Source organism: Anneissia japonica, unplaced genomic scaffold (genome assembly GCF_011630105.1).
Source record: "Anneissia japonica isolate Jap-2015-1 unplaced genomic scaffold, ASM1163010v1 scaffold288073_len612986_cov165, whole genome shotgun sequence".
In the NCBI taxonomy this organism is placed as follows: Eukaryota; Metazoa; Echinodermata; class Crinoidea; order Comatulida; family Comatulidae; genus Anneissia; species Anneissia japonica.
Window position 1 is genome coordinate 488,555 of NW_022731366.1, and position 16,021 is coordinate 504,575.

Below are 16,021 nucleotides of genomic sequence, written 5' to 3' on the forward strand. Positions count from 1 at the left end.
AGATGTGTATAAGAGACATCATGACTATATGGGCACATTATGACTATATAGGCACATCATGACTATATATTTTTTTATCAAAGAAAATTTAATAATCTGGACAATGACACATACAATTGAATCTATCAAAAATATTTTCAACATTATTTTTAAAATGAAGAAAAAAAAGAAAATTAAAAAATTATAAAATTAAAATTAAGGTCTGAGAGTGCCATTTCCAGTCATTTAAAGGTGCCATAATAAAAAATGTTCTTACCTCAGCCCCAACCATTGTGATTTGCTTTTTATTTATTTTAAAATTCAAGTCTGGCAGTTTTCTCAACACAATTTATGTGCACCAAAGAAAACATCACATTCACGACTCATGTTGGAAGTGATAAGATAAAAGTGCAATTAAAACCTACCACATCAATAATACTAGTATTCATTTGGCAACTGCAGATATAAAAACTAAGAAGTATGTAAATTCTGCTCCTAGTCTTCAGAATGAAAGTATAGAATAATCGGAATTATAAATATTCTTCAAAAAATTTGTAAAGATCAGTAAAGATAATAATACAATAATTTCATTTTGTAATGTATTTTAAACATGAATAAATAAAAATAAATAAAATAAAAATCAATAGCACAAAGTACATTACATACGGGCATTCCATAACAAAACATTTCACTATCAATATTTATTGTAATGTGATTATTTCACACTTGTTCTGCATTTTGTAATGTATTTTAAACCTGAATAAATAAAAATAAATAAAATGAAAATCAATAGCATGAAGTATACTACATACCGGCATTCTATCACATAACATTTCGCTATCATAATTCCCTGAGATTACAAGATGTACTTGCATGTTCCACGTATAGTCTGTGTTTGATGTACATGTGAGCATTACCATTCCAGCTGACAATGTCAACAGCATCATTGCTGAATGTTGCATACGCATCGTTGCTAAACAACAAACGTACATAACATATGAATTATACATTTGCTGATGCCAAAACCCTGAATCCATATTTCAAAGGCTGCATCGCCTGCGCTTCATTGCCATTAGCCTCGTCATACAGATCAAGATAAAGACAATGATCTTATTTGCTAAGTGTCTTATAAAAAAGGATGAAAATTGCTTAAAAACTAATTACACCCACGTAAAGTATAAAGTGCTTCTCAGAAGTAAGATGATAACTTTCAGATACTAAAAAATTCCATTACTTATCAATATTTTCATGGAATGACTTTTCATACCATAATCAATCGATGTGACTATTTCACTTACAATTACCTTCTTTATGACATAAAATATGCACAGAATAAAACAACAAGGACACTGTCACATGGTTATAATATCAATCTGCTTATTACAAGTTGCATGAATTTTTTTCTCCTAAATCCTAAACCAAAGTGCAAAAGGTCATGCATTAAAAATCATTCTCCAATAATGATTTATCATTTATTCTACTTTACTTAAATTCATCCTGTCTCAAAATGTAAATGCCATCCAGTTTTTATGTTATTTAACCTCATGGTGGAAGTTATCTCATGCTTCTAATTTTTGCTTCCATTATTAGAATTACCAATGAAATATTTCTAATAATTTATATATCTTTTTAATACTATATTAATGGAGAACAATCCCTCCAATTTATCCCAGATGATCTTAATTAATTAACTAAAATAATAAGATGCTTTATAAGGCTAGACACTCACTGCATCGTAAGACAGTCGTACGACCGTCGCATGACGAATCCACGTTTGCTTCCGGCGAGCGACATACGACGCAACGCCGTCTGTTGATTGTCAGTGGCAATCTGAACAGATCCTTATTAAAAAGACGACCCGTTGGGTCCGCATCTTTGCGTGCGTTCGTCTCATTCACAAGGCTTAAGGAGTGTATTAGTCATAATAAAAAATATTGTGCTATCCCAAGATTTTAATTATTTAAATTATTATACGAAGGTTAGATTTAATGCTTGAAAAAATTTTTTGAATGCTTTAAATCTAACCAAGTTTATAAAACATGATATTCTATGCAAATATTAGGTATTATTTCCTGCAAAATTAGTTGCAGAGGAAAAATAATCTTGTACTGGCACATGTGATATGATTACGCAGGAATCAGCTGCAAGGAATTATGTTAATATATTGAGTTCAATTAAAATCAAGACTGCTTGGTTTAAATTTGGAATTTAGGTCAGAATCTGCTGTATAAGCTTTTTGTCAACATGCTCCAAATCTATAATATTAGTTACACATCTCAAGAATCTGGTTTTCATCCAACAGGGAAATAAGCTCTGTTATTGTTAGTCATAAGTTTCAACACAATGTTGAAGATATACTCTAGGACAAGTAATGAGCATGTACACATGTGTGAAAATGCATGCTAGCACATTTATGTACACACATTTTTACGTATGTCAATAGCAAAAGTAGCGTGGGAGTCGAGATATTCCCCCTCAGTCAAGTATAGACCTCTCATCTCATCTAGCACACCGGTGACAGGGTTGTCACACCAAACAATTTAATTTGAACACTTAAAGTTATTTTGAATTTTGATTGCCAATCCCTAATACTGTGGTCTATAGGTACTACTTTGGGCCATCCTAACCTTAAATTCTCATCAAGAAACCCACGAAGGATTTCATTCTGGAACCCTGTCAGGGCCCTTTGGTTTGGATCTCCTGTCAAACATGCTGGACCCCTGTAGGAAAATTTCTGAAGCTATCAGCTAACTGCAAAATGAATAGTCATCCTGTACATTGACAAGGGCACCAGATCTTCCAAACTATAGCTATAGGGAGGATGTGTGTATCACTTGAAATATTTTTTACTAATTTAGACATACTTCCTGGCATGTTTTTTGAGGGAGACCCATGAACCAAATGACTTGATCATTGACTCATCACAGGATAAAAATAGCATTTTTACATCAATCAATGGGGAAGAGGGAGCAGCTGGCCCGTGTCTACCCCCCTCCCGCCCTATATTTTTCAAAATTATTTTTTTTTAAATGGAGAAAAAATATTCAAATATAAGTGTGAGAATGTTCATTTTAAAAAATTTCTAAAGCATCATCTTTTTATGAATTACTTGCTCCTCTTAAAACTCTGCTTAAACTCGAAAACTGAATCTAATTGTTATATTTTTTCCTCAAAAATCACTACATTTTTTTTTTTGGTAGGATAGGATAGTCAGATGCCATTTTCACTCGAGCTCCTGTGATTTCTGTTCCAGCGAGCTCTTAATTATGGGAGCTTCAAAGTACTGGAGAACGGAGTTGTGAAAAGGGTTCCTCTGCGTTTTCATTTTTGGTTACTGTTAGGATATTTTATGGCGTCATTCCATTTTTCAAGTTCGTTTATGTGTAAAGCAATTAGAAGCATTGTTTTGCATTAAGCACTCTTATAAGACTAACATGATTATTATTATTTTTGGCCATCAAGAGGTGCCATAAGGTAATCATAAATTTTCTAAACTTAGTTGGGGTTCTGGTGGTCTAGAACCTCTAGCTGATAGTCCCTCCTTGGGCCCTCTCTGTTTCAAATTTCTGGATCTCCCATAGCTTATTATCAACTAAAATACACCAATGTATTTTTTAGGTATTAAATCTCTTCCAGTTACCAATTTGCAATACATATACACATATTTTCTTTCATGTATTGGAGACTATTTGAGACTAAAAAAACATTGGTTTCAGTTTTGTTCCTCCCAATGATGCCAGTCACATCACAGAAGCAGTCTTCTAGCATCCAAATAATGCTGGGTACAATTGTTGAAGGAAGTCCTTGACTGGGTTAACGTCTTAGCTTGTCCTAGATGATGCTGAAGGATATTATATATTTTAATCCGTGGGTGATGACAGTGTGGTTTCCGAGCTTGTGCAAAGAGCATTTTTTTTTAATGAGTTATCTGGTATTTTAAGATGATTCCTTCTTCTGGTTAATTTACTTCTAAACATCCTTGTTTTAACATAACCGCTTTACACATGACCTTAAATGAACCGATCTAAAAGGCACCAAGACTATAGTTGACAGAAGAATTGATCACTTAATAACTACTCAATAAATACTGATATGATAGGACAAACACTAATAATCCATCACATTAAAATACTATCATCATACAAATATATCATTACAGTACATATAGCAATACCTTCAAAAGGGTATCTGTATATGACTGAATACAATTTTATCTGGTTATCTCTATATTTCTTCATGACGTGGGTAAAAACTCACCTTTGAGTTATCTAGCCCACCACTAATAACCTTGGGAGTAGGTTTTAGGCAATAATCATCTAACACTAAGTCTTGTCTCCATAGAATCGCTACATAGTCACTACAGCGTTTTCACTGTAATCCTTGACAGCGTAGCTGTCCCCAATGCCATCAGGAACACTCCCTGATTCAACTCACCAATCGGCGTTGCCAAAGGAGTGCAGTGATTTTTATGGAAACCAGCTTTAATAATAAATTGTTGAAGCTTTGATATTTATAATTATCACTATCTACTTATAGGGTAATTATAATTTCTTAATTATTTTACTTAAAATATATACTGTACATGAAACAGCTCAAATCTTCTATGGTTGTTAACTCCACTTTAACTTACTTATATCTGCACTACCCCTGAATTGTCACATTTTATAATCATTAATTTTTCTTCCAATTTTTTTATGACAAGTTTCAAACTCACATTAATTCATTAAAATGGTAGTCAAATTTCAAAACCATAAATTAGACAAGTTTTCTTTCCAATACAACAGAAAACTACTCAGCAATGCTCTGAACATTTTTATTATACGACTGTAAAAATTAGTAAAAAATTAAAATTGTTTCATCAGAATAAAAGTAATTAGAATATTCAAACCTAGATTTGCCTGCCAGATTCTAAGGCTGCCTGGATGTGAGACCAACAAGATGCCATGGGATGGACAGTGATCAAGAGCAATGCCGTAAAGATGCATAATGAAAGAATACCTCACCAGCTGTGGCACCACTCGGAAGAAGCCTATTACCGCGCTGGCTGGTAAATCTCAGGATAAACCAAGAATGCTACTATTACCGGTGTCGTAATGAAGATTTACTATTATAACTAGGTCACATTTCAGCCTCTGCCAACTGACAAAATACAAAGTTTTTGGTCACATTTTTGAGTTGATGTTACTAAAAAGATCTCACATAAATCAAGAGAAATCTCGAAAATTTAAGTAAAAATTTGAACCACTCATTTACATTCATCAAATAAATTTATTTTTACTATACTTACTTTTATATTTGTAAAAATGGGTTTCTGTACTGCACTTTGATCTTTGAAATTTTTATTGAATGTTGTAATTTGTACTTGCCATTTTTATTGATTGATATAAAATATTTTATTTATTTTTATCTTTGTAATGGGTTTTGATGTACAGCGCTTTGATCTTTTTTGTAAAGGTGCTATATAAATGCTTTTTAATAATAATAAATAATAATAATTTCCATTAGTCAAAAAACTATGATACTGTACAAAGAAACTACATTTTAAGGCTACATTATATTGTTATGCTGTTTAAAGATCTATAGTTTTTAGATCTGGAAAATTCCTCATACATTTAATTAAATATAAAACCATGAACATAGCAATATTTTTTCTCAAAGGCTTAGCATAATGCTTTCTATACCCGGTACTACTCACTTTGTCTGTGGAAGTGCCTGAAGTTGGGCTAGTAGTATTCTGTTCCTCAGACTTTCCGTTAGCATTTCTACCGTTCTGTGCATGTTTCTGAATCACACCGACAGCTTCGTCATGCTCGTAGATAACCGCGGAATCCATGATTGGGGAGGAGGGGTGAGAAGAGATATGTTTCCTTTGAGGAAGGGGAATCAGTGATGCTGGTTTAGGCATGCATGAATTACCGAGTGGAATCACACGGAAAGGTATTTAGCCGCACAAACCAACAGTGGATGCTATCGCCTGGCGTACAGGCGCCGTTCTGTGCAGTAACTTCGATGAGGAATGAGCAAGCTACGGCACAATAAGTGACCTTCCTGATTATTAATTCGTAAATTATTTGCTGGCATTGCTATTTCCTATGCCTAGGCCGTGATTCAGATTGAAGTTGTAGTCATGGGACACTGAAGGACCGATGCCAACAACTTTTTTCAATTCACTTTTTAAACACTAACAGTTATTATTTATTTAATAATATACTTTTAAGCAAACATTTTATTTCAATAAGGTACATGTTTGAGAAAGTATATGATAGCAAATTTAGTAAACATCTTTAGAAAACCTAAAATATTCATTGAGGCACTGAACTATTCATTCAAAATAATAAATTAAATAATAATAATAATAATAATAATGTTATATTTATATAGCGCATATTGAACATTGCCCCTATGCGCTTTACAGAGAAATAATATAGGCCAACTGAGAAAAAGCAAATAACAATAAAATAATAACAATAAATTAGGTTGTCTACAAGATATTTTGATATTTTCTTTTGTTTTGTTTTGTTTTTATTGATTTTTTTGTTAATTTAATTTTCATTTTTTAGAACCACAGAGGGGGTTGATAGTTGGTGTCAAAAGCCTAGTGCCTGTAAAGCCCCTTAATGGACAAACTCCTTGAAAGTTTAAACACCAGAACAATTTAGAGGCAAAAAGTGATTGATCAAACTACTAACTTTTAAAGTAAAATAGACTTCCCGCAATGTTATAGCGCTATAAACATCCTTACTATAAAAATTCATTACTACCGCACCAACCAATTTAAGCTTCTACTGTATGAAAAGATAATGTAGAAAAGACATTTTTTGTATGCATCTGTTAGTGTTAATTGTAAGTTTAATAACTTAATTTAACATTATATTGAATTTTTATTTTCTAGAAGTACTATACAGATGTAGACAGCTGTAATTACATGTAAAATGATTTTTCCTTTTTGTAATTTCCAGTGGGGGCTAACATTTCATTTCAACTAGACAACATCTACTGAATAGCTACAGCTCATCCAAGATTATCTAACTGAACATTTAAAATATTACAAACTTTCAGCCATGGTGATGTAAGTTTTATTCCCATTAGGTGGCAATCTTAACCAGCGTGTTAATCCTGAGCCACATTAATTAACTGTTTTAAAAATATTTAAATTTCAGCATCCTATGCCTCTAAGCTACAATTAAGTTATACAGTAAGCATGAAATATTAATTAATAACATTAATTAGTTCGGTCTTATTACACTGACATATGCAAATAGGCACTCATAGCACATCTCCCAATTACGTATCCCTCCGTCCGAACAGGGTTTGTAAATGAGAAAATTCATAATTCAGAGAGTTCAGCATCTCAGTGGGGTGAGGGTAGGCCTTGGCCATGCTACGAAGTACAGGGCCAAGTAGGCCTAAGCTATGCTATATGAGAAAAATGTTGTCACGAAATATGACTTGGATTTTACTGTTTTTTGCAACAGAATAATACTTTACAGAAGTAATGACGTCATTGCCGCAAATTTGGTTAGTAAAATCGAGAGTTCATAAATGGGAGGTTCATAATTGGGAGATGTTACTGTACTAAATAAATTATACATGCAATGCGTAGTCTGCAAACATCTATGCAACCTGTGAAGTTTTCCTGGTCATACAGCTTGCTAAGCACCTGACGAATTTCATGCCAAGTCATTTACAGCATACCTACTGATTTATTCCTTGGTCAAGAGTGGCAAATGTAGGAAAATTAACAGTGTGGGATTTGAAATCCACACGGTCTACAGCCTGAACAACAACTGCTGCGCTAACCCGATTTTGGCCAAGAATATTCTGTTCATTTGCTTATACTGTAGTTTCTCAGTTATAAGCTCAGCTCAGGTATCACCCCAACCGCTACTTTACACCTAATTCTACATACCAGCCTTTCCTCGGCCAAAAACCCAGTGTATAACTTTTACAAACAAAATTCTCAGTAAAAAATATTATGTTGGCTTTCAATTAGGCATACAGTCCTGAAAATTGCCATTTTATTGAAAAGGGGATTCGTCGCATATAAGTCCACTCCAAAATACTGGCCAATTTTTGTGTTCAAGGAGGGTTGACTTATACTAGAGGAACTATGGTACATTATGCAAAACTTCCCCTATAATATTATGAACACTAGGCTATTATACAAACATAGACTGCCTTTTTAAAATTCTATAAACATAATTGTGACAAGTGACACAAAATGGAACATATCACTACAAACAAAATATAGAACTGTATTGTTAACTTTATCATAACAAAATAAGACTGTCTTTTGTCTTTTCTGTACAATGTATAACAATAATAATTAAAATGGGACTACACATTACAACACCATAACATGAGACTACACCTTTAATGTTCTATATCTATTACTAAAACATTAGTTAAAATACTGCAACATAAACATTGGTAGAAACATTCAACTGTCCCTTTAAAACATACTATGCATCATTACAACATCCACACACTCTTTAGAACTCACCTTTATATTGACATTTTCAGAAATATAATTTTTGTTGAAGAGCATTCTGAGATTATGTGTTTGATGCGACATTTAGTTGATTCTAAACATGATCACGTTGGCGCCTCGTGGGAATTTTATAACCTTTGTGGTTTCCTTAACCCCCATTATATCGTAATAATATACAAAACATAAAAACAAAGCACCAGTATATTTGTTTACAGACGCAGTAGAATTGACATTCATTGGTAATCTGCTTACCATACACAATCCTAATTTACAATTAATAAAAAAACATGAAATCAGAAGAAATAAAGAGGATAACGAAGGAGAGAATATCAAAATACAGCATGTCACAGTTGAAAATAATTGCTTAGAAAACATGTGAGGTGGAGATATGTAGTTAATGGCCTACATAATTACATAGAGAAAATAAATAGAAAAATTATACAATAAAAAAAGTTAATAATGATAATCAGAGTAGGAATATATTAGAACCACTTACAGGGTGACACTTTTGGCCGTGAATCAAAGCATATATATTTTTCAACTTTACAGCGAATCCCTATTAATGGGACACTTTTTCGTCATGACAGTGTCCCTTAATAATAGGTTACTATAACAACTTCGACTTGATAGAGTGCATACTAGATATCTCTATGTGATTTACAATTAATAAAGATTTAATATTTAACAAACTAAGATCGTTTGCCTTTTATTGCCACAATATGCTTCTTGTCACATGAGGTTATGACCCATGCATTAAGAATAAAGAGCTACCCAACACAAAATGCTGGGTATATAGACATATCAGCACCCAAAAAGAAAACAAAGAAAAACTCAAAAGGGCATACATTTATGCATTATATTTTAAGTACACTTATTGTTTTTAACGACCACAACTGTCTTGCAAATTTTGAATCAGAGGTTAGAGCACCTGAATGAAATTCAGGAAAATATGAACTATAGATGTTCAGCAGCGATACAAATTTGATTAAGAGGTTGGAACATCTTGTTAAAAAGGGATAATATGAACTATAGATGTTATGAAGTGGCGACACAAATTTTGAGTTAGAGGGTGGAACACATTGGATAATACAGATTCGGAATAATGTGAATAATAGATGTTAGGAAGCGGTGACGCATATTTTGTGTCAGAGGTTGGAACATTTGAATGAAAATTTTTATGACATTATAAACTGTAGATGTTAGGAGTGGTGACACAGATGAAATAAGCACATTGAGAGTTAAAGATGGGAATATAATTCACCTAGATTTGATCTATTAAATGCAACAAAACACTGCAAGAATAATAATGAAATATATACCACAGGTTCATAAATCCAATTGTTATTAGCCTTAATTCTAGAGAAAATTTCTTCTAAGATATATATGGTTTCAGTAATCCCTTTGCTTTTAGAGAGACCAATTATTCTTTTATGATTTGGCCTGGCCTCATTATAGGATCAAACTGTATCTCTGCAGGTACGACACCTTACAAAATACCACATCAGGTGCCGCTGACGTGTAGTATCATTTTCACGAATGTAAGTGTACGAAAACAGCTGGAAAAATGAATCTATAAATTGAATAAGTAAATGCCTTTTAATTGAAGCACAGAGGCCGTCACATGAATTCATCAGTAAACACATTTTACAGTACCTCCATGGATGAGGTTTGACCATCCTGTTCAACATTTTGTCTAGAAGATGCTATTGCATCCGAAAAAGGCTTGTAAAACAGGAAAGAAGAATAAAGTATAATAGAAAATGAAGGAATATAACAAAAAATAAGTTTAGAAAGAAAAAAATTTAAGAAAATGAATTAAGAATGAAAAAATGAAGGACAGTTGAGGAAAGACAGAAATTTTTTTTTTCCATGTTTGTTTCACAATTTTACTGGAATTTTTATTTTTAAATCAGGCAAGAGAGTTTTAACATTCTATCACATTTTCTCGAATAACTACAAAAAGTAGACATAGTGTACACGTGTTAAAATTAATCAACTTAGACAGTTATCTATTGCTGGTTTCTTTAGCACCTTTTCCAAGATCCTGTCAAAACTTGCTAAGCAGACAGATAGGTGTTACTGGCTAGGATCAACATAATCTTGTCAAGCTGTGTAAACCAGGGTATTATTTCTAATTTTGTCGCTTGTAATCGTAATCAAGACATTTAATTTTATAGTCCATATGCTTGATGACCCATAAATTAATTTAAATCAATGAATTGCCATAATGATCGCAGAAGGATTTCAAGACAGACAAAAAAGATTGTAGACAGGCTCCTCTAAAGGAGAGAGGAGGGGGGATGTGTGGGGTACAAGAGCCAGCATAGGGGCCAGAGTTTGTTTTTTTTTGTTAAAGAAAATAATGCTATAACACATAATTAAAGCCCCATTCCCTGCAAAATTACACTAAAAAAAATGCATTAAATCATCATCATCATCATCATCATTATCATCAATATGCATTACTCTATTTATTATAAACAATGGAAAAATATTGGCATAAATTTTAGTTTCACACAAAAGAATAAAAAAAATGAGAAATACAGACCCCCGCACCCAAAAAAAAAAAAAGGATGCAAGAGGGAAGTAGAAACTTTACTTGGCCTAGTATAAGAAAGAAAGTATATTAACCTTTATTATGCAAATACTCAAATTAGTAGTTTTTTCTTTTACTCATAGTTATAATAAACAATTATTACTATTACTAGATATATCCAGTTTGGTGAAGGGATGTTGATGAATTAAAAGCTCACTTGACAGGATGCTTATGTGGAAGTGAACAAGAAAGTGAAAACAGACAAAATACACAGCAGAAGCGTAAATTGGACAAGATAAGTACGAGGTGAACACATTAAAAAAGCAAATTTATCATTATTATATGAAAACTTTGATTAACAATGAATCATACACTTAACAACAGACTCAAAAGACGTCTACCTGCTACCTTTATCAGTTTTCATTCCTACCGCAACTTAAACTATCCTGGGCTTGGAGGGGTTTAAAACAAGAATGAACCATGAACAATGATTACATCACTAAAACTTGTGCTGTCCAAAAAATACAATAAAAACTCCTTTGTTAAATATTCATTAATCCCTATCTATCTATTTGTCTTTTTAATTATTAGTTTTTGTGAAATGCAAGAATGGTTTTAAAAAATTATTTTTCCAGCCTAAATTAGGTTTGAATTCTACATACACTCATTTCAAATTTTATTTTTAGTTCAATTATATGTCAAATTTTATCAGTCCTCTTCAGCAGTAGTATGAGTAATAAAATTGCTATGACAACCAAGGGCAAAATGAAATTGGCTACCGGGATAAATTTTGTTGACTAAAACAAATATGCATCATTAATGCACAGACAAAAATACATCACTAAAACTTATCATTATGGTTATTGATTGAGAGCTACAATGACTATTTATTTTACTAAATACAGTAATATGAATAATCTATGGTTGAAGGTTGAAGGTTGGCTTCTGCTTCAGCAAGTACTAACATACCCACATGATAGCAAATTGATTTTAGCAAGTGTACAAGTAAATATTATAAATTGTATTAAAGATAACAAACGATCGGACATTCACACTAGCTGGAAATCTCCTAACTCGATAAAGTAAAAGTAATTTAGTTGAAAACTACTTTTTAATAGTTGCACACTTCCTCTTGATAAAACCCTGTCCAGACTATCGAACTTTATCCGACAAAAACATGTGACATGCCTAAATATGGTCATGATAACATCATGACATGACTATATATAGGCACATCATGACTATATATGCGCATACAACAGTTGTTTTTGTCAAAGAATATTAATTGATCATCTAGACAGAGCTTAAGATACGTGAACAAAAACAAAATTTAAATGCCAGAGTGTTTGGCACAACAGGTTGTGATTCAGTCTCTTTACGATGACGTAAAAGGTTCAAATCTGGCACTGTGCATTTTGCTTATGCCTGAATATGGTCATGATGACATCACAGCAAGGCCATATTATAGGCTCATCATGAATATATATATGAGCATACAATTTTTTTTAAAAGAAAATTTTGACAGTGATGCAACCTACTTTCATTTTCAAACTATATTTGTTCATTCTCATGAACAAAATTTGTCATTAATATGAATGTAGTTTGAAAATCATTATTTCAACCTAAAATCTAAAAATAAAAACATTATACTATATAAACATAATACTAAATGGATTAACTAAAACTTACGTGTTTAGAAGTCATCAGGATGATAGTTTTAAAAAAGATACATACAGTAGATTCCAAAATATGTACTTTTCCCCCCAGGAACTAAAAACTCCAATGATAATATACTTCCTAATAGTCAAGCATTTTAAGTTTCCAACTGCTATGAAATATGCCAAGCAATCAGCTGATACAAAAAAGGTTCTTACACCAAGAGATCTATGTCACATCTCATGCATTTGTTTCTGCCTCTTGAACAAATGACAAAGCTAAAATTCTAATAGTACAGCTGACTAGCTATAAGGCCTGTGGCTAAGGAAGAAGTCTGAGAGACAAGGTCATATGGAGTGGAACTGCAGGTTGGTGATTAAGATACTTGCCTTCCAACTCTGGGTCCTGGGTTCAAAGCCTTGACACCGGAATTTTTTATAATTAAAAATAACTCTACTCCTAATCCTCATAAAACAGAACATCAATTCCACCTTAAAGTGGTAAGTTAGTTCCTGTTTTAATGATATCAACAAATATATTGCTTTCATACCTCAATTGACTATAATGCGACTAAAACTGGTGTAGTATGTGTTCAATAAAACCCTGTCCAAGAATTCAAATTTTGTTTAATAAAAACATGTGATATGCCTAAATATGGTCACTATGACATCACATCATGACCATATACAGTATAGGCACATTATGAGTATGGGCATACATTAGTTTCGTGTCAAAGAAACTGTGTATAAACTGTAGCCCTAAACTATAGGTCAAAAATTTAACACAACAATGGAATACGAACACAAAAACTGGCAAAAACAGGTATGACAAAAGAGAATAATTAAGAACACCTTTAGCATAAACTACAAATCCACATGGTACGTCTTTTAGCAACCTTTAGGTTCCAATCTGGTATTATTATGCTATTATGATTAGTTCTAATGAAAATAATATGAATTATATAAATTAATTACATTGCAAGAGGATGACAACTACTTCTAACAGTATCAGTTTACACAAACAATGTATAGCAACAAATGTATTTGAATTCTTTATCGGTGTAAACAGTAAAGGAAATAAAAAATACTGATTGTCATTTTTTTCCCTAAAACTGAAATAGAGAAGGCCAGGGGTGGTGCCAGTAGGTGGGTCAATGGTAAAATATTTTTGGAAAAAAATTATTTTAATAATCTTCTAAGCCAGAGAAACCTGATATATATATATACTGTCTCTTATATGCTTTTTAGTCTTTGGTTCAGTTATTATTTGTACTTGTTACCATTACAGCCGACTATAAGAAATGCTAAACTAAAGACAGTTTCAATCAAATGTTTATTCACGATATTTATTTAATAAAAATGTCAAACTATATGAAAAAAGTGTTGTATCAAAAGGTTGAACGATCTAAGGTTAAGGAAACTACATCGTACAGGAGATAGTCGTACTGTACCTGCTCACTTGTATGTATAAACCTATTGCCTGTACCGAGGCCAAAACATTACGCTGTTGCGAGTTGAATCCTACCCAAGAGAAAACATCTATGTTAACACAACCACCAAATTTAAGATCACAGAATATTATCTAAATTAAAGCAAGTTGAAGAGAAATGATGAACTATCCTCCAGGATTTACCTCATGTCGATGTACGATTGCTAACTCTCACACCATTGTATTTATTTATACCATAACAAATGGTTTTTGTGGAGTAAAATCGTGTAGTGTTATCTGTGAAATGCATCAATCTGACCATTCGACATTGTACGATAGTGAACTCTCACGCCATTGTATTTGTTTACACCATAACAAATGGTAAGCACCTTCAACCTTGCTCCTACTGACTATATCATGTACTGTGATTTTTAATTGACATTTAAGTACTCAGCATTTTGAAATAATTTTCAAAGTCAAGCTAACAAATTCTTTAAAATAAGTATTTTGTGTGCTACTGTAATTAGAAATTACATTAACATTTAAAAAGTATGCATTATGTTTTTTGCTCAAAGAATATTTCTCTAAACAATAACATGTAGAAGCGGTTGACACGTCGGTTGTGGCAATCTTGAGGTTGGTGGTTCGAAACTCTCACTGTGCAAATCGCTTGTGTAATTGGGCAAGGCACTTTGTCTACGGTTGCCTCTCTCCACCCAGGAGTACAAGTGGGTACCTGTAGGTTCCAACACAACTGAGCTATTACTAGCTGCAATATTATGAAATAATAATATAATTTAATTTAATAAATTAATTTGGTGTTGAGTATGTGTTCGATATGTGTTTGGTCCAATGACTGGGGTAGTAATGTAAAACGCTTAGAGGCTTTGTGCATGAAGCGCTATATAAGAATGACATATTATTATTATTATTAATAATATATTATACTTTGCGCTCATGAAAATGTACAACATATTATATAAAAAGGCATTACAATAATTTTTCTATTAATTCCAGCTGTGTAATATTACAGATGGGAGACTCACCAAATTATCCTTCAAAAACACCAGATGTCCTTCTGATGATGTCATCACTTTCCTTTAAGCATATTTATCCAGATTACACAATCAATGGCATGACTAAATTCAAGAGCCAATAAGTTGTAATCAAATTTAAATATTCTGCAGTGTAAATAAGATTAATGCATCTATGGTTCAATAGTTAAGTATCACACCTCCAGTTCCAAGATCTGTAGTTCAATCCTAACAGAAAATGTCAAGAGATTTCGAATGTTTTGTTTGATTGTCTGCCCTGCTGGCACCATATTATACATACAGCAATCTCAAAGTATTCATCCAGCAGATTATGACAAAATTTTGCCTGATATAAAATTTATACAAAATACATGCATTAAAATCTTCCACAGAAATGGTATGTATATATCTTTAAAACCGGCTATTTGGAATGGTCAATGAGTATTTGAATGATATACGCAAGAGCATGCATACAGTAATGCAGATCGTAATTCACGTACAGAGCAGTCACGTCATTAATACGTAAATGACCACAATACAGATCAATACTTGCATGCATGATAGTTTGTTCTAACTTTCATCATGTGCATGATATGTAATACTGTTTATATTCGGATCTAATAAATAGGCCTCAACTGTCAATCATGTAAACAATGTAAGACTACTCAGATTTACCTATCTAATTAGCATCACACTGGTTGGCGGGAAGTTACCTGTCTAAGCGCGATATTAGTTGTTAGTAATACTGATAAATGACAGGTGAAAATTCAATGTACGTTTGTACACAGCTTGAAGGCTATAGGCTAGCTGCGTGTTTACAAATCCATGCCTAAGATTTATACACTTTCATCAATCATGTTTTGTAGTCAGCTTTTTTATTATTACTTTTTTCTAATT

At 32.5% G+C, this 16,021-nt stretch overlaps 1 protein-coding gene across 1 annotated transcript in view; it reads right to left on the bottom strand.

Annotated features, from left to right (window-relative positions):
- Window positions 1-4,979, bottom strand: part of LOC117115355 (S-adenosylhomocysteine hydrolase-like protein 1) — a 28,879-nt gene extending 23,900 nt beyond the window's left edge. Inside the window, 2 exon segments of the mRNA XM_033259108.1 lie at window positions 792-952; window positions 4,868-4,979. Of these exon segments, the coding sequence (XP_033114999.1) occupies window positions 792-952; window positions 4,868-4,964 (258 nt within the window). The 5' untranslated portion in view covers window positions 4,965-4,979.
- Between the last annotated feature and the right edge of the window lie 11,042 nt (window positions 4,980-16,021).